The 20694-nt window shown below is 39.9% G+C and overlaps 1 protein-coding gene across 1 annotated transcript in view; it reads left to right on the top strand.

The window, feature by feature from the left end:
• Nucleotides 1-13133, top strand: part of LOC108105824 (neural cell adhesion molecule 1) — a 65031-nt gene extending 51898 nt beyond the window's left edge. Inside the window, exons 12-20 of the mRNA XM_017212567.2 lie at nucleotides 2027-2129; nucleotides 3808-3919; nucleotides 4055-4136; nucleotides 4893-5034; nucleotides 6658-6839; nucleotides 7869-8056; nucleotides 8189-8297; nucleotides 9030-9286; nucleotides 12114-13133. Of these exons, the coding sequence (XP_017068056.2) occupies nucleotides 2027-2129; nucleotides 3808-3919; nucleotides 4055-4136; nucleotides 4893-5034; nucleotides 6658-6839; nucleotides 7869-8056; nucleotides 8189-8297; nucleotides 9030-9286; nucleotides 12114-12773 (1835 nt within the window). The 3' untranslated portion in view covers nucleotides 12774-13133. The remainder of the gene's footprint in view (nucleotides 1-2026; nucleotides 2130-3807; nucleotides 3920-4054; nucleotides 4137-4892; nucleotides 5035-6657; nucleotides 6840-7868; nucleotides 8057-8188; nucleotides 8298-9029; nucleotides 9287-12113) is intronic.
• Nucleotides 13134-20694: the final 7561 nt, after the last annotated feature.

Raw genomic sequence — 20694 nt, 5'->3', positions numbered from 1 at the left:
GCTGAATTTTATCCTTCGCCCTTCTCCAAATTTAAGCAATTTGACAGAGACGCCTGGCCTGATGAGGAGGATGATGACGATGATGATGAGGATGATCGTAATGAGCCAAGGGTAGTGGTACTAGCTTAGTCTAGCTAGATTTTGCTACTGCGACGATACACATGTACCAATGCTTTTTACCCAGCTCTGAGCCATACAAATTGCCGCTCCAGCTCAAGTACTGCGCACACAGACACTCATATTTTGACAGGCGCATTGCTGCGAGCCATAAATTAAATGGAGTGCGCCGCCATCGCAGTAGTTGGGTTTTCCCACTGCCAGTGTCTCAGTCAAGGCTTCTCGTACATTTTCTGCACTGGAAAATACAATTGAAAATCTTGGCATTAAAGAAGATGTAGAAGTTTTTTTTACCAACAACGAAGGACTAAAGAACTTTCGCACTTTTTTTTTCCTAATAAATTTCAAATATTTTGACAGTTAAAGAAAATGTTACTTATCAAGGAAGTCTTATTGTTAAAAATGTTTCAAAATTGCATAGGCATACCGCCTTTACAAAGATGAGCTTTATGTTAAAAGATACAAGAAGATTTCCCACAGTGCATCATAAATTTGGGATTAAATTTCGTACTGATTGAGCCACATGAGCGCAGTTCCAAGTCAGTTGAACGCATAACTTGGATGATGAGCCTAAGCCGAAGACATTACAGACATAAGGCCATAATTAAACCCTACATAAGTTAAATTATAGTTGATTCAAATAATTGAAAGAGATATGTGAGAACCATAAGATAAAATAGATATTGTATTGCGGCTTTATTTGGGTTAAATAACTTTGGCTTTATGTTGGAATCTATATTACCTGTTGCCTCAGTTGAGAGAACTTTGCCACAAAGGATCTCATTGAATTCGCCTCATAATTTCGGTCAGTTCCCTGCATTTCCATCTTCCCTTTTTCCCACTCAAGTACAGCTTAATTAGCAAAGCGACTAAGTAATCACTTCACATACTTTCCATACCTCCTTTCTAACGTATAACACCAAAGTTGGCAGGAACAACATTAGCAGGATACCCGAATTGGGGCGTAATTTTCCGGCTAATTAATTACGCCCCTTGGTTTTTGTGTACATTTTTGAAGATAAACAATTCATCAGAAATTCAAGTTGCTTTCTAAATTGTGCGAGCGCGGATGTGCCAGAAAGGGACAAAGAGCGAACGACTGAGAAAGGGAGAAAGTCAGTCCGTCGACGACAGCAAATTACGCATACGCCACGTGTGCCGTCAGCTAATAATCCTTTAACATTTATGGAACGCCTATTTACCTGGGAAGTACTAAATCATGTTGCCACATTAATTAATTTCCCGTAAACGAGAAAATGGGGCTTCACACTCCACTCCCTCGACTTTTCCATTGGTATTTTCAAACCTTTCGTCCTGGTTTTCCCTCCATTTTTCCCTTAAACTAACTAACTGACAGGCTGATGCGAAGGCGTCACCTTTTCGGTCGGTCCCTGCTGTCTAAATCACTTTGGTGCGTTTTTCACCTGCCACGCCCACACAAACCAAATACTTCGGCTCATTTCCCAACGATTTTCAGGACATTTTAATGTCCTGCCGCTGATAGGGTATCTGACGTGCCATTCAACAGGTGCCACAGAGCGGAAATGCTCGAGATAAGATATAAAAAAGAGTGTGATTCCACAAAGACATGGCTCCAGGGGATTTGAATTGGATTGGATTTATTTAAGATTTATAGGCAGGGAATCTTTTAAGGTCTTATTCGGATGACATTAATATTCTGCTTTGTTTTCGCTTTTAAGATTTAAAGTTCAAAAACAATCCGCTTGTAGCATAAGGAAAATCAATAAATTTCTTAATTATATAATAATGCTAGGATTTACTTCAGAGGTTCTTAGACCTTTTTAGTTATTCTAATTTTTTAAGTTCTTTTTCTATATAAAGTTGAAAAGTTTTTATAGCATTCTGTAAATGCCTTCTCCTCTTACTTATCTTAATCTTCTCATTACAGACACTCCCATTTGCAAGCACTCCGACCGCGTGATATTAATTGGTGCCTCTAAGGACGAGACTGTTGAGGTTGTCTGTGAGATTCAAGCCGATCCGCCGCCGCGGTAAGTTCAAACAGAAAAAAATCGGAAAAACTTCCTGTTCATCCCCTCCGACTCCTTCCGTACATTTTAAGAACCCTCAGCCCTCATAAAGGTTTTTGCTGTGTTGTAGGCGATTGCTTCCGGTTTCCTGTTGAAAGGAAGTTTGTAAAATTGACAAATGATTGTGATTGTGTCTGTGAGTGTGTGAGGGCGCGTGTATGCGTAGCGGAAAATGCTGTTTATTTTGTAGGAAATGTGAGAAAATTTAACAATATTTTGTTTTTGTTTCTCTTTTTGTTTTTTTCTTTCGTTTTGTTATATTTTTGGTTGGTTGGTATGGCATTCATTCCTTGGGATTTTCTCTTTTATCCGGTTTTTTGTTTGCCGTACTTTTTTTTGTTGTTATTCGTTTTCCCGGAGTTTAAATTGTTGATTTTAATTCATTTTAAATGTGCATCGCAGTTGCTATATCTGGTTGGATTTAGTCGGACAGCGGGAATGTGGCCCACTTTAATGTTTTTTTAATGAGGCCACACCACTGAGGCCCGGCCAGCTGCCACTCATCCTTGGTCCGAGATGTCTGAGGGCGTGTGTTTCGCGCATATTCCGTCTCGGGCTGTCCTTGTCTTGTCCTGTATTTAATTTCAATTTTTTTTCCTTTGCTCTTGCCGCTGTTGTGTTGCGTCTTGTGCTGACGCTTTATGCTAAAATAATTAATCATTAGCCGGCGGAAAATATGCGAGACCGAGGCCAAGGCAGCTGCGGCGCCGTGTAATTGTTGTGGCTGCTGCTGTTGGCTGATGGCTGGAAAAACTGGGAAATATCGAAGAAAGACTGGCTATAGGAGCATAGCGTTAACATTAAAAAGCTGCTGCGAGCTGTTAGGCGCTAGTCCCCCAAGGGGAATGGACTCGGGGGGCGACAAGTTAATTTATCAGCATTTAAACGCCTGACAAGCTAGCGGCGGGGTAAAAAATGTATTACCACGCCATGTTAATGTATTAAAATTTAATCAAAACTGTTGCAGGAATTTATTAAAGAATTCAGATTGTCTAGAAAGGAAAATATATAAAAGGAATATAGCAAAGTACTAAAACAAATTGATTCTTTACCCTACGAAACAGATATATTATATTTAAATCAAAGGATAGTTATGTTGAAAGATTGGGAAGATTAATTACCAGAAATAAATCAATGACACTGCCATTGTTGTTGACATCGAACATTTCTGTTCAAAGTTTCTCCGTCAACGGTCCCGCATATTTTCTGTCTTTTATTGGTTTTACCTGTTTCCCCGTTTGCCGATTTTTTAAATGGATTTCTGTTTTTATTGATTTACGTTTATTTTTGCACTGCCAAGATGTGAAAGCGTCCGACCGAATATGCCAGAGATAATTAACCTTTTAAAAGGCTTCCAAATGTGTGAGCTTCTGGGACTTCTGGACTGAGCCTTCCATACTGTGTGTGTGTATGTGTGTGTTGCGCTTAACCTTTAATATTTTAACAAGCTATTTTAAAAATGGAAAACTTCGCAAACATGTTTCACTCGCCGGCTTCAGGTCCCGCCATTTTACCTGTCCTTTTTCGTCCTGCCGCTGTCGCTCGTCCTGCCTTCTCCTGCACACACAGTCACACACACACACACTTCTGTCAAAATGTCAACGCAACTTACTCACACATGTGCACAAACATTTTGCAGAACTTTTCGATGGAAATTCAACAACTCGGGCGAAACTCTGGACGTGGGCAGTGAACGATTCAGCGTGAATGGCAGCCGCAGCATTTTAAAGTACACACCGGTCACAGATCAGGTAAACACGCCGATACACCCCTAGATATATATATACATATATATAGTAGAGTGTGTCCACAGCGGAGACCGAAGTCAGCTCCGGGCAATTAAGCAAGAGCCGCATTTTAAATAATAAATAAATATGTATTTGCAGGATTATGGCACACTGTCATGCTGGGCCTCCAACGAAGTGGGCACCCAGCAGCATCCCTGCCTCTTTCAAGTTGTGCTAGCTGGTAAGTTTTCAAGAATTGGGGGAAATATTGTTGTCGATGGTCCACAATTAGGGGTTATGCTGTTTCTGTTGCTGAAGGTTTTTCAAAGTAAAACCGACGCCTTGACATGAACTTTTCAGATGTTTTATCTGAAAAACTTCAAATTAAATTAGACCTTTAAAGATTCAAGAAGACAAACGAATTGCTTTAAAACCTGGTTTTCTTTTTGGATAATTCCGCGAGATTCCATCATATTTTCCCCCGTTGGGCAACCGAGTAAAGCTTCCTTATGTCAGTAAAAATCCCAGTATGTACGCCGACAGGCTGATGGCAGCTTTTCCTATCCCAACGGGTGGGGGTTTCTGTTTGCTGTTGCTTCATTACGTGCAATTTGACCTTAACATGTTAATGCCGCATGCAAACACAGGCAAACAGAGTACTCCGAACTGGAGGGCATACACCTCCGGAAAAAGGCGGACGGACAAGGAGACACAGCCGGGAGTCAGAGTCATACGGAGTCCCAGCTATACCAGAATTGTGAACCATTGTGCATTTTGGGGGCTTGGGAGTTCGGAATCCATACGCAAAAAAAAAAAAAAATAGGAGAACCAATGCTCATGTTCCCCGCTTTGACTTTTCCGATGATGCTGCTGCCAGTGGTACTGCTGGTGCTGCTGCTTCTTGTTAATTTCCTGCGTAACAGGGACCAACATAAATCTGATTCCTGGATACCAATGTGTGTGCTGACTGCAAATCCCATTCCCATTCTGATTCCAGCTTTGCCGAATGCCGTCAGCAATTGTACCGTCTTCAACCGAACTGAACTGAGTGTTGACATACAGTGCATACCGGGCTATGACGGCGGCCTGCCGCAAATATTTGTGCTCGAAATGTTTTCAACACGCACCGGCATCACCAGGTAAGCATATTAATCAACTATAACTACAGCTGCCAGGGGGCCAGCGCAGGTTTGTCCCCCGTTTTCTTCCAAACGCACCCTCGAACCCATTCAGTTCCGCTCGGGGGCTTGATTTTAAGCCGCTTATGTCCGGTCCAACTTGACCCGGAGCCCAGATATGGAACATATGTCAAACAAATGGCTCCATATCGTTTCGGTAAAGCACATTTCGCATTCATGTATGTGCTTCGGCTTTAACCCTCTGGCTGGCCATAGAAATAGCACTAGCTTTAATCAAATAGAACATGGGAAATAGCCTGTATGCGATGTCAACTGAAACTAATTTAGATTCGTGCTAATGGTTTTCACTTGTCATATGATATTTGCTGGTAATTTTTAACACATTTAAGTTATTTATTTCTTTGGTAGTTTACTGTGATTTAATATTATTTATTTCCGTTGTCTAATTAAGTGTTTCTGTAGGCAAAATGATGTAAAAATTTTATGTTTTTAGCTAAAAAACAGTTTAAAATTAATTAATCAACAGCTTGAGCGACCATTAACTCTGGACAATAATAGACTTAAAATATCTGGTAAAGCTTGAGGGCTAATAATTACGTATGCATGGTCATGTTTAGCTGAACACCTTTGCACCCCACAATGGCAGAACCGAGCTGGAAGATGTCTGGACATGACACCCCCACACAAAGACAGATCTACCAGCATGATTTTATTCAATAATAGTTTAGGAAGAGAAGGGGCAGGGGGAACTCAGCTGAGGCTGTGGCAAATGTATTTCAAGTGCTTTCACCTCATAAGATATGTATAAAGCACTCCATGTAGGTGTGTAATTAGGCGTGAAACAGCTCGCTCTTGGGCAGGATGTGTTTGTCTTCGAATGGGTCCTCAAGCCATTGCATTCATAGTGTGATATTAAATGCGTATACATGTTTATGGTAAATGGGGAAATCAAATTCATATGCGCACATAACATTATTCGAGGGTTGTCTTCATTTTCATTTCATTTTTCTTTCCCATAAATTTATGCCAAATTTTTTCGGGGGTCGAAGCAAGCCAAATAAACATTTCTTATTAAAAACAAAGACATCATATAAGGAAAACAAAAAACAAAAGGGAAAGGAATTGAAATCCACATTGGCCAGCGAATAAAAAGAATGCGAAACAAACATCGTCATCAATGTTAAAATGTTTTGGTAAAAATATATATAGACATTGAACCCTAATATTTCAGAATTTTTTGGGAGGAAAGGATTTGGCGGGGCTTGAAGGGTAGACAAGTCAAAGCCGCATTCGTTGGCAAAGGCATCAAATTCAAATTGAGGTCATGATTGGAAAGAGCGCATATCTTATGAGGAAAATGGGATGGGGAAAAGTGCTAGAGGGGGTTAGGAAAACATGCCAGCAAAAACCCGTAAAAATGCCAAAGCAGAAAAGGGCTGCCAAAAAGTATTTGTGGCATTGGCTTTCTTTTTTTTTTTTGCTCAGGCCGCACATTTGATTAAGGGCTTAATGCCGTTGATTTCCTGGCCATTTCGTTTGATTTAATTCGCAATCATCTCGTTGCCTGCGCTATGCCAATAACCCAAAACCCTTTCTTCTTTGCCCTGATCCCTCTATTCGCAGATTCAATTTGAGCAATCCCGAGGAGGCACTCTTTTCGCTGGAGAACCTGGACACGCTGACCTCGATGATGGTCCAGGAGAACAATTCGCTGCGGCTGCGCATCTACTCATACAACCAGAAGGGCCGCAGTGCCGCTTATCTGCTGCCCGATTTCATAATTGGCTCAACAGCTTACAAGACAGGTGAGTGGCACTACCAGCAGCCAGATGGCGCCACCGAAAAACGAACAGCACAATTTGCCTTGATTGATGGATGATGCTTGGTATTCTGGAATGGTTGAATGGCTGGGATTGGAGATTTTACTCCTCGAGTTGCGTGGGTGTATGGGTTTTGGTGCTTTTGACAAGTGAGCAGCTCTCATCTGATGGACGTAGTATGCGGAGAATTATATCGGCTTCCTTGGCCTAGCCAGTGATTTCCTTGCCTGCATTAATCCCATGCAGGCAATAGGCCTCCTCACCCCACACTGCCTGTGACACTTGACAGGTGGCCCTTCCTCCGCCAGTCATTTGCAGTACTTACTCCAATCAACATGCCTGCCTGAAGGGGCCCATACCCATCCAAAGTTACTGACTGCTGCCATCCTGCGATGGCGTAAAATATGTGTAAAATTACTTTTTGACATGGGCATATCCAACAGGACTTTGAACAGTGGAACAGATTGCTAGAATCGTGTTTACTTAGTATAGATTATTAATTTTGAATCCTGATATAATAAATATTTAAGTATAAACTAACAAGCTTAATTTTAGATCATATTGCAATAATAATTCGTTTATTTCGATAAAAACACGAGCTAAAGTAACGATTCTTTAAAATTTGATCAACAATACCAGTACCATTTTGGCATCCTTTCATATTAACAAAACACTGATTAGGTACAGATTTTCCCACTGTCTTCCTAAACAATTAATCACAAATCGTTTCCTCCTTATGACTTCAATTCACACATGACGTATATGCTCTCTTTGCTCTTTCCATTTTCATGTGAATTTCCTTGGCTAAAAATAAAACCGTCAAATGTCGACAAATTTAACGTTCCCTGCCTTCCTTTTTATGGAACCGAATACCTTAACTACCACTTCCCATCGGCAATCAATTTGATGTGTGGATATATGTGGCACTGACTGTGATGGCAATCTATCTAAAACCCGATGATGATTTATGAACGCTGACTGTCAACCTGTAATTACGCGAATAACAACAAACAGACGACGATGTAACACTGACATTGTCGCCGGTGATTGTCGGCAGTGTCCTGACCATCATAATTATTGGTGTGGCCATCGCGATACGAATATTCGTGGTGACATTTGTGCACAATTTGCGAAGGAATCGTCAGCATGGCAACAAGGCCACCGCCGCCGGTGTTACCGCCCAGCCCAGCGATGTCTTTAAGGTAAGTTCTGAGGGAATTTCCCACTTTCCATCACCACCCCACCATCTCTGTCACCCACATTTCCCAACGGTTTTCAAGCAATTAATGTACGTATTATTTTCTCTTTGGACGCTTTTCCTTTTTCTCTCGCAGGGCGGAAACTTGGAGAAGCCGCGTTGGCAGCACACGGACATAAAAACGAAATCATCAGAGGATTTGGTTGAGGACGAACGTGATCCGGACGTAATACCATCGCAATACGGTAAGATTATAAACAGTTCCCTGACACTTTCGGAGGCACTTGACTTGCAAGAAGTATGTGGAATACATATTTCTGTGTCTTAAATAGATGAATTAAGGATATAAAGATTTTAAGATTAATGGTATTATTTCGAGGAAATATCAAAAACTTATAGTTTAATTTTAATGAAATCAAATATTCAATTGATTTATTTTCATAAATAAAAATTTTTCTCAATTCAAATATTTAAGAAACATACCGAAATTTCTTGCAGTGTAGCAGTAACTTGCGCATATAGCTCAATTTCGGTTTGCTTTTTAATGTCACTCTCCGCGAGTCAAGTGTCCGCTAAAGTAACCGAGAATAAAGCTGCTTTTTTATAGTGTGCACTTTGAGCATTAAACTTTAATCAAATTTTATGGCCACTTTTCCGACATTTACTTCCATGTGTCCCGCAATCGCAATGGCAATCGCAATCCGCTATCTGCACATCCGACTCCATTGTTCTTTGGCGACCCGCAATCGTAATCAATCTCATCAACACAACAACAATACGACCCATGGCAAACCTAAACCAAACCAAAAACCGAACGGAACCAATCCAATCCAATCAACCAATGCAATTTTCTTTTAATCGTAAATATTTTTAACGACGGATCCTGGCAATCTAACACACACACACGGACACCGGACACCGAACACGGACACTCGGAAAACGTGGCGGCTACTCATCAATAAATTTCAATCAAACAGTTGGTGGCAGCAGCGCCGGCAGCAGTGGCAGCAACGCCTCCAATGTGGGCAGTACTACCGCCGGCACGGCTACTGGGAGTAGCACCTCAACGGCGGTGGTGTCCTCGGTGGCCAACACAAACACAGCCGCCACCGCAGTACCAGGATCAGGGGTGGTTGGAGCAGCATCGTCAGCATCTGCCACAGATGGCCATCAGTTTGCATCAGGCGCATTGGCGGCAGGAGGCGGCATTTCCAAGTGGTCACCCAATGGCAATGTAAGTACTCGAATGAGCAAACGATGCCGAATTCGGATTAAAAATACTTTATCAATTAGGTCAAATTCCAGTATTATGCAGAAAATATAAAATAAACATTAATTCAGATTAAATGTAGAAAATAATCCTAAGTCCCTAAATTCCTTAATGTACCTATTGAATGAAAAATCCCACCAAGCTCTCTCATCACTTTTGATGGATTGTGAAATAATTAAAACATGTCAACTTGGGGCATTCATCCTAGTGAGATAGGCAAGTGGAAATGAAAGTTGGACAAAGTCGTTTGTCGTTTGTGCTTTGCTTTATTCTCCGTAATGCAATTTGATGTGGCAATGTTTGTTGCAAACAGTCTGTGTCTGTGCAGAAAGGTAGACTAGATAGTCCAGAGATAGTCACTCCATGGAATCCAATCCTATCCCAAGCCCAAGCCCAGTTGGAGCGTTTAACGTCTGTCAGTTGTCAGTTGCGGTTCGTATTAACTGGGCTAGCATGGCCCAGACTTCGTGGTACCGTTGTCCCTTTGTCTTGGCAATCTGGTCGGTGCACTGAAAGCAATCAACTACTCAAATTGTCAAATTGCTAAACAGAATCCCTATTCCTATCCCCGTGGCAAACTGGCAGCCATTTGAGCTCTCTACCATTCCCTCAGACTCCCCAAACACCCTGACTGTATTAAAAAAAGCTTTTAAACTGTCACGGCTTCTTCGGAATTCCCACACTCTTTGCCACTGCCACTCAGGTTATAAATAAAAATCCATTGGCTAAATCGGGGGATAACGTGCAGCTTGGCTTGGTGGGCTCTGAGGTAATTGCGAGATTTTTAAAACACAATATATCATGTTGAGAGGGCCGTAATCAATCAATTTTTCCTCTGCATTTGTATTGAGAACGAAAACTTCGGTGTCGGATGGCCAAATCCGTGGAGAAGTACCTCAGTTACAGCAATTTTTTAGCTCGTTTTTTTGTTTGCTTTCAACTGATGGATGGAGTGGCTCTTAAGGTGTGCAACAGGTGTGCAAAAAAGTGTGCAATGCACCTGGAATCAGTGTTAAAGTAAGCAAATCTGCACTGAGTTTTGAGGAAATATTAACAGAATTTCAATATACTGAAATTTTATTTCGAATTCAAAAAGTACTTTAAATTACTAAATAGATTTTCGTTGATCCTAACAGCTCTTGAATCATTTAGTAAATTATTCCCACAAAAATTAAATCCCAAACATGGCAATTGCTTTCCATATAATAAATTTTATTACCACGTTGACTTTATTTTCGATTTTTTCCCCCTCAGTATTTTCCATATTTTTTGTGAATGCTTTTTTGCTGGCCATTCATTCGAGATTAGAGTGTCGGCCAAAACACATTTGTTTTCATTTCATTAAGTTCGCAATTAGAATTTATTTATGGGCCACCTCCATCCCCTCCTTGCATATATGAATATTCAAATATATATATATATATGTATATTTTTGTATATATATCTCCTTTATGCGCTGACAACGGTCGAGATCCCCGAAAGCCATTACCATAAGCTGTGCGAACGAGATTAGAGCCGGGAAACGGGCATATGCATTGGCCATGACCAATTGACTGCCAGTCCGCGAATATATGTATATATATCAGTAATCTGGCCAAAAACATTAGACCCAAAAACCGACCCCCGGACGGGTCCAAACCAATTTGCAATGCAGAAAAAAGCCGAAACAGAAGTAGCTGGAAAATCAGCCAGCTCTGCGGTTTTTTTACCTTCACCCACCCACTCCATGCCGCATTGCATTTGGAATACCCCCTCACCGCCCCCTCAGAGATAACAAAGTATCCGATTCCGATACGGAATACGGAGCATGGAGTCGGGTTGAAAGGGAATTTTTGTATCATTCTGTAAATGGGATTTGCTGCGCAGATTTCAATTACATTTAAATTACCATTCCGGGCAGGCTTAAAATGCGGTTGGATGGGGGCGGCATTGGCGATGGCTATGGCTGGCCACTGGGCAATCGCAGCATAACTCAATTCGTTAATTAAATAATTTTAAATATTGCCAACCATAACAGCCAGCCGAACATGCCACTCTGCAGGCCCCCGCACTGCCGTCACCTGGAAATTGCATTGAGATTTCAATTAGAATTTCATTTCGCATTGCCAGTTGCCCAAAAAATAAAAATTCCAAATAACAAAGTATTGGTAGGCAGCATTTTAGATGTTCTAGTCGAAAATCGAGCATTTCGGTATAATCATTTGAGCTAATTGAATTGCGGAGGGAGGGAGTGAGAAGAGTGAGAGAGGCTATTCAAAACATAGCTGGAGTATCTGGAAAATTCTTTTCTATTTTTCAAACGGGGGAAACATTTAATTTTAATCGATACCTGATAATTGAATAATTGGTAATAGATTCTGTTTTGATAAAGGAAACATTTTTGTAGGCTGGTTATTTAATTAAAGTGGGCTTGTTTATTGTTTGTAGAACCTTTTTTTTTTTATTTTGAAGAGTTTTTATAAGCTTGTTTAAGGAAGTTGCAATCATACATAAGAATTTAATTTTGCTCTGGGAGATCTCTGAAGCGTTGAAAGCACAAATATTTCCAGGTCAATGACTTTCGGTGCAAGAATTCTTTGCACTTGCAAAAATACATATTACTCTCTTAGAGTATATGATCTTTCGAAGTCTTTATCAAGTCGAGAAAAGAATTTCCATAGCTAATCGTAAAATTTAATTAGTTTAATAAACCAGATAGAAAGTTTTCTCTTATCCTTACATCTATATAATCTCTAATTATTTAAAACCTTTTTTTGAGTGTATCTATGTGTCCATCTCTTCTGCTTTGCAGGTGACGACGACGATGCTGTCCGGCGATGCGGTGAATGCAACTGTCACCTACAATCAAATCAACGCGCAGCGGGCGCAGCTGTTGGCGGCGGTGGCTGCTGTGGGTGGTGGATGCAGCAGCACCGTAATCTCGCCCAGCAGCAGTATCCTCGGCGGTCTTGGCAAGCCGCTGGGCATGGGTATGGGCATGGGTTTAGGAGTGGGTGGCACAGTCATCGGATCACCCACCTCACTATCCTCGACGGCCACTTTGGCAGCTCACCTGCAGCCGGTACACAGCAGTGGAGTGGGAACTTTGCCACCAGGACTAGGAAGTGGTGGCGGTTACATAATGAACGCTTATGCCAGCGGACGGCTGCATCATCCACCGGGTGGTGGGCCAACAACTGGAATATCGCATACTGCCACCCTGAACAGGCACCACCATCAGCAGCAGCAGCAACAGCACCACCTCCATCATCACCCGCACCACCAGCAGCAGCCACACCATTCTGGTTCAAGTCTTCTGTTGGGCAGTGCTGGCAGCGTCATGGGCGTTGTGGGATCCACTACGACCGCCACCACGTCTTGTAACTCCTCACAAGACCTGGATGATAACATCAACATAAATGCGATTAAGGACTGCCTGATGACGCAGCGAGTGCCCGAGAGTTGTGTCTAAATCTGGGCTTTTGAGTAACGGCATTTATGTATTTACTGTGTAAGATTATAAATTAATGTCGAACAGGACTGTGTCAGTTTTCAGATTCATTTATATATAATTAATTCATAACTTTCTTTTTGGTTCATCTGCATTACTTTATTTAAAATCCGTAAAATATGCAGCTACTCCATGAATAATTCTAAAAAAATTTTTTTGATTTACCTCAGTTTTAAACATAATTAAAATAATTTCATTTAAGATCTTTCTAGGAAAATGAAAACTGAAACAAGCCTGTTTTATTCTCGTTAAGGTGCTGTGCATATATAATCTAGACCTTAAGTTTGGAAAACCGATCACAAAAGGAAACTGTCATATCTTCTGGTTCAATAGCATATCCCTTCTTATCAATCTAAAAGGGGTGGGAAAAGAGATCATTATCATGTTTGAATCCTTGTTGACTTCCAAACTTAATTCCGGAAAACCTTTCCTTAATGCTTAGCATTTTTCAGAAATTCTTGAACAAAGAAATTTCTGGTATTTTCAAGAAATAGTATTCCTTTCGAACAAATAATGAATGCAATGATAGTGGGATGATCAACATTTTACAACACAGTTAAACACACACTCTAAATTAAGGTAACTTCAAAAAGACTCAAACCGTTTAGTAGCTAAATATTTTGTAGCTAAAATATTTCCCAAAATGAGAAGTAAATATCTTAGGAATAATTGTATATAAAAACTTATTCGTGGCATAGATGCTAGGTAAATTGTATAAAGAGAATATATATACTAATCATATCCAAATGTCCTTTGTTGTTGTATATAAGAAATTGATGATTGTAAATTTATCAAAAGTTTATGTTTGAGATGCCGTCTTGATCGGCCAATGGTCCTGCTTAGAGCTAAAAGAAATACTGAAGTTAAATGTTTAGAAAGGAAAGCGCTAGACTTAAGCGACACACTAGATCATAGAAAGTGAAAGAGTTTAAACTGTGCTAGGCTAACAGAATCAAGCATATAAATATCAATAAATATGTTTAGCTAAGTCAAAGGATAATGTGACAACAACAAAAAAACTAAGATTCGAGTATTTGGAATGTAAACAAAGGGCGAAAAGTAAATATAGATCAAACTACAAAAACAGAAACCAAAAGAGTTAATTAATTATTTGGGGAAAACCTTTTGCGGTGCCAACTTATTTGTTTCGAATCTAATTTGAAAGTTGAAACCAACTGGGTTGGTTTCCATTTTAATTTTCCCATTTTTTGTGGAATACACTTTGGACACATGTCCGAAATCCTTGCCAGCCCCTGTGGGCCAATTTAAATCGCCACTCAAACTGGAATATGCAGCCCAGACCAGTCCGTTCCTGCGGTTCGGATGCCAACCACAATTCCCAACACCCGCAAGACAAACCGCAAGTGCCAAGCGAAAAAACTACTTAAAATTTCATATGCTCTCGGTCTCGGTCCCTTGTTTTTCCCTCCACCGGACTTGCCTCATTAGTAAATCAAATTTATACGTGGGCTGTTGATACGGCCCAAACTACACCCACTTTTCACCCATTCACCAACTGGAATGGTCAGCCGAATGAAATGTCGGATCTAAGTTGAACAGACAGTTTGAGTAAGGAATGAATAATGGGATAGTGGGTGAAATAAGAAATGTATATTGAATTTCTACAACTTCGACAAAGAAATTAAGCTATTCATTTAATTAGTTAGTATAATAATATCATTCTTTAGCTGGCTTCAGTTAATTAATAAATAATAATTATATGGTATGAAGCTCAAGGTAAGATAATATGTTTATTTGTACCCTTTATGAGCAGAAATATGAGAAAGTAATAATTATGATATAAGGACATACCTTGTAATAATTAAAGTTTTCTCTGTCAGCCTTGTAGTAAGTATTTAAGTACCTTTTCCTTCAATTGCCTTTTGAACTATTATTCTCTGGTCTCAATTGATTGGTATCTGCTTTCATGTCATCGCCTAATAGAAATCTCTTCACACGTGTCAGAAATTACCCAGACACAAAACTAATAACAGGGTAAAGGAAAGAATAAAGCCAAGAAAGGACAATCACACTTCCCCCAGTTGCCCTGAGGTCAGAAAATGTAAATAAATGGATTGCCCCCTAGTTGGCCCATACAATAGTGAAAGGGAAAAAAAACCTTTAATAGAAAAAGCAAAGGGAAAAATACGAACAAAATTATGCGCGTGATTTATGCTTTTGTTATTCTCGACCAGAGACTGCTCGTGTTATCCATATTGATTTTTCTGCCCCAACTATGTGTGAAAATTAAATTCCCGTTTACAGTTTTCCCTCCATTAGCGATTAGCACCGCGCTCCACCCAGACTTTCAGAGTTTTCCCACCCCTCCAGCCACTGAAGGCGACCAGAGAATTGAATTGAAGCGCATTGTGTAAATCAGCGGCTCAATAAAATCTAATAGCCCCGGCAGATTGCGGCTCGGCACGCACCGCGGTGCCAGCAAGGCAACAAAAATTAGGAGGGACTTCTCCTGGTTGGGTGGTAAACATAAATTACTGGACAAGAACAATGCTCGTCCTTGACAGTGGCTACATTTTTGATAGGCATCATAATAAATGGCAAAAGTGACAGCCTGACGTCAGTGATTCAAAAAGCTGGAACCAGTCCAGAAATCCGAAAGCTGTTTGAAGTTTTCTAGAAAACTTTTGGGATAATCGAGGTATTTTAGGGTAGAGGGTCAGTAAGATCTTTATAAGAAAGGTCAAACAGGAAATGTTCTATTAACCTTCAATATCTTGTTTTTCCATTACCTTAATTATTAAGAATTTTGGGAATTATTGCTTTGGTTGCTTTGACAATAAATTCCTTGAAAATCCTGTAATAATATTTTTAATTTAAGTATTATTAATATAAATATAAAATATATAAATATAAGTTTAATATACTGCCAGTAGTTAGACAAAAGTATATAAATTAATGTATAAATAGTATCATTAATTCCATATTGACAGGAGGAAATACTCGTAATCCCAAATCTCCCCGCCGGATGCTTTCCTTGTTCATTATCGAACTTTCCAGCGTTATAACGTTATAACACCAACGGCAAAGTATTACCACAGGGAAGCCGCTTTGGCAAATTAACTAATGACCCCATGACGGGTGATCCGAGGGGGGGAGAGTGAGGCTTAAGAACGGGATCCAAGTTGCGGATGAGGCGGGGGGTAGCTGGCGGATTGTTGGCGGGAAAATGGGAGATGGAGAGATGGCGAGGGGCGTTTGTTTAATTGTCGTGCGACCCGCTTTTTGCTCCGTTTTAATGAGTCAATTTAAATTCCGATTTCGATTACGGGGAAAGCGTTTTTCGAGCAGCTGAGGCCAAATCGATGTTCATTAGCAGAAGGCAAACCACGCCCCGGTCGCCTTCTTTGTTCGACGATTCAGTTTCCTCTTCCTCTCTCTCTCTCTCTTTATTTTATTTTGTTTTATTTTTTGCCCTCTGACCTCTTTGTTCCGGGCATTGTCAACGCAATTAGCAGAGCGAACGAGACGGAAGTTTTAAAGTTAATATTGGTTTTTGTTTTTAGCATTCAAATGACTTCGCACGTCCCTCCGCGCAAGGTGGCGAATCGAAAACATATTTCGCTATCCCTCAGGCTAAGGTCAATTCCATAATTGTAGCATTTGGCATTTGTTATAATTTGAATTGTAATTCAGTACTTTTTTAGTGGCTTTTAATTAAAAACCCAACCGCACTTTTTGTTAGCTAAATTAATGATCAAAGGCGCATAAAAGTATGCCACTTTATGTGCCAGCACTTTCCCAGCATTTCGCGTTTTTTGCCAGCCGGTAGTTTTAATTAAAACATCAGGCTTTTTATTATTTGATTTATTGCACCATCTGACAGGCCGCAATAATCGCCGTAAACAAATGCATATGTAATTGCATATTTGAACTCAATTAACCCGTGACTTGACCGCACAAATTTTGCACAAATTTGTCAACCCAATCGCTGAGAAGCTGAGAAGGCTTACACACCCAGTGGGTGGTCCTCTTTAGCTGGGTCATAAATCTCGACCTACACTTTCAACTTGACCCCAACGGAGTCGGCTCGATGTCGTTGGAAACGCAGCGCTGCATGAAATGAAATTTAGCGCAACGGCCTCCTTCCATATGCTGTTTTTTTGTTTTTTTCAGAGTTTTTCGGCTTTTCCCGGAGCTATTTCTATTTTTTATGCCGTTCTCCGCTTTTCCGTGGGTCGCTCAACGCAACAATTTATGGCTAAGCGCTCGTGTTTGGTCTAAAAGTATATACATATATATATATAGAAAGAAAAACCAGTTACATAGAAACACGTCGATAAATTACAGTCGCCCCGAGAGGCCTCGGTCTCGTCGACCTAGCCGAGTTGAACTAATGGCAGTCGAGCTATATCGTTATATAACACCGAATGGAAAATTCTTAAAAAAAATTATCTCAAACTTAAACTGAAGGGGTTGAAACAGGTGTTTTTGTATAGATTTGAATAAAAACAATGCAAGTTTTTAGAGAAATGCAATTTGTATTTGCATTTCATTATTTTCATAGAAACTGACAGTATTTTTTGCAATCAACAATTATGATTTTTAGTACAGAAAATTAATGTCTTGTTAACATCAACTTATAGTTGCACTTTTTGTTATAAATTTGTTTAATTTTAATCAAATTAATATTTGCATTACAATTTGTTACCAGAAAATGTATATAAGAACACACCGTTTTGATTATAAAGCTCAAATTTGTTTAATAACTTAAGCTGCTGTAAGGCAAACACTCTCCTAAAACCCATATACCTCCATTTATTTTAATGGGCTGTGAAAATAATCACGCAAACAACAAGAAAAATAAATTTAAATTCTGTGTCAACATGCGGCATGGTGAGATGTTGCCAAGTCGTCCTCCCCTAACAATTTATGCAACAAAAAAAAATGAAAGGGAAAAGGGGAAACAAATATATATGTACACCAACGCAATAACATCGGCGAAGGCAACTTGTGTGCGAGCTCGTGTATGTGTTAATTAAAATGCCTTAATTAAAATAATTTTCAAATATTTTGCAAGCTGGAAAAAGTTTTAACACACTCGCACACACACACAAACACCAGCACAGCACAGAAGTGGAGCGATGCAAATATTAACGAATCGGAGTGGCAGGAGCAACGACGGTGGTGGCACAAATTTTTTCTTTCCATTGACTGCCGCACAGATTGACAACCATGACAGGAGCAACTGCCTCGCCAGGGAGAAGCGCCCCAGAACGTATTAAAAACTTTACAATTTGTGCAGTGTAGTCAAGTTTAATTTTTTGGTTGAGTTCATGCGAAAATTGCAAAAATCATATTCCAACTGTTTGGCAAGCCATCAAAGGTATGGACGAGCCAGGGGGAGAGACTTCTCTCTGTGCGGTGGCTGATGGATCAGGCATAGACTGATAGACTGTAGCAGGTCTAAACTAAACTAAAAAATGCAAACGCAAAGGTTAGTGCCACAAGGATTGGGTAACTTCCGAATGGGGATGGGAGTAGGGCGGTGCAACATGTGTTTGTCCATTCAGCTCAAATCGATTTCAGCTGGCTATTTGCTTAGCAAATTGAAAATTTCCATAAACCTCGATTCCCAGCTTAAAACTTCGTTGACAATTGTCCCTTGCATTATCATCCTTGACTCGCTCCTTATCCATTTTCCTATTTTCCCTAACTTATCTCTGCTCCTGTGCCGCTTTTGTTAAGTTCCTTCTGCGGTAGCTGCTACTTTTTAATGTCTTATCTACGTGGACTGTTTGTCGAAATGAAGCTACAAATTCAACCCGAAACACACGCGCCACACATAAAAAGCAAGCGGCGAAACGAAATAAGGAAAAGCCAGAATAACGAAAAAATTGTGTTGAACTGTAAAGAGTGGAGTACGCCGCACACTAACCCTTTATTGCCTCTCCGCCCCCCCGGGAATCCTGCGGGAATGCCCCGGCAGGAGTCATAATTATGCCCGGCCCATCGCGCAATGAACGCGGCACGCAAAACATTTTTCGTAATTATCTCTCTAAAACCAGAAAAAAGCACAATGAAAAGTACGCGAACAAACACTAAATAAAAAAGGAGACAAGGGGTTGGAAAAAATTCCATGGGAAAGGACAAACCTCAATGCTCTATTGAAAATAAAATATAATTTTTCTACCTGAAATAAAAAATCAATTGAAAAAATTACCTTGATAGATAAATGAAATTACATAATTAATCAGACTTTTTCATAGCGTAAATAGAAAAACATTTACAGCATGTTTTGATATTATGTAACTTAAATAAATATAATTTCAAGAACTCAAAGAAAAACAAAACATTTATATTTTTTAAATTGAAAAGCAGGTTAGCTTTCCTGTTTTTTCCAAACTGGTTCCATAAAAGAGTATCGCACTTTTACTTTGGCAGACAAGGACGAAATAAAATTACCGCATCACAGCACGTGAAGCCAAGGATAAGGAATAAAAAAAAGAAGAAGAGAAATAAGGAAATATAACTGCTACAAACCCAATTCTGTGTCTTTGTTTTAAGGGCTATATAACTTAATTAGTGCAATGTCAAAATTCAATGTCTTTGTTCTTAACTTACTTCCTTCTTGAATATCAACTTTTATAAAAATATTAAAATTTGTAAGTGTTTCTGTATTGAAAGCCTTTAAGTACTTTCTTAAAATAAACAGTTTAGTTCTTAGTTAATTAAAATAATATCTTCAACCAAATTCGACTTGAATTCTTAGTTACAAACCCTTAGATATGCTTTTTAGCCTAAACCTATAAATTCTTAAGGATATCTTAAAGAGTTGACCACTCGCATGCGTGGAGTCACCAAGAACTTGTCTTACTTTCATGGAAGGCCAACACTTCGTGCTGCGATATCTGGGCCAAGAGTCGCGTCAGGGGCACGGAAACCCAAATTCAAGCCGGGAAAGGATGAACCTTCACAGCTACACGACGGGTGGGCGTGTCGCTCATGCCAAATATCCTTGGCAGTGTGTGTGTGCAGGAGAGGGAAAAGTTATTGTTGGTAATATCAACACTAAAAGTGTTTATGATATGAAAAATGTTGACAGCAACTGCAGAATAGATATGCTCCGGGTGAGTGAGTGGTGGTTGAGGGGGGCAAAAAGATGAGCAGCAGCAATGTATGTATGCGAGTATGTTTGTAGTTTTTATCGCTGCTGCTGACTTTGATGGAAAATATGATTATGTCCTTTATGCGAATGCCTTGCAGTAAAAATAATAATAACACCGAGATACATTCCCGCCTCGTTGTGGCACCGAGATCCTTGCTGGCACTCTTCCCTTGTTTATTTTGTTTTTGTATTTCTTTTTCCTTTTTTTTTTTGGCAACATTTTTCATGACTTTGTTCGGTTTCCTTCGACTTTATTGGCTGCTCGTCCAGCTTTTGCCTGGCGGGCAAAACATTGGCGATTTTCCCAAAGAATTCCCTCGTTGCTTGCCTGTCATATGTTTGCTTTATTATGGACAACGAAGCTGTAAGCAACACTAGCCATAACAATAACAGAAGGCAACAAGCCACCAACTACCACAGAATGCAGCAGTCAAAACGGTTGTGACCCATAAAGTGACAAAGTTGCAAGTGGCTACGGGGAATTCGCATTGCCACCACGCCCACAAATCCAGCATTGTTACGCCCTCATATAAAACGCTCGTTTTCACTTAGATGCGATTAGTAATGGTCAGGGTGAAAAAGGATTTCGTTAGAAGGCGGTTTTCTCTCTGGCAGCCCTTAAAAGTATGCTATCTTTATTACAACTTGTTTCTACATATTTTCAAATATTAAATAAGACCCTCCAGTGCACTGGATGGAAAATAGGGATATATATTGAGCAAAAAGTAAAACGACAGAGCTAAAAATATATATATT

The sequence above is a fragment of the Drosophila eugracilis genome, unplaced genomic scaffold, assembly GCF_018153835.1.
Source record: "Drosophila eugracilis isolate 14026-0451.02 unplaced genomic scaffold, ASM1815383v1 contig_353, whole genome shotgun sequence".
Lineage (NCBI taxonomy): Eukaryota > Metazoa > Arthropoda > Insecta > Diptera > Drosophilidae > Drosophila > Drosophila eugracilis.
The sequence above is the reverse complement of the archived record's forward strand: the minus strand, read 5'-3'. Positions and strand labels throughout refer to the sequence as shown.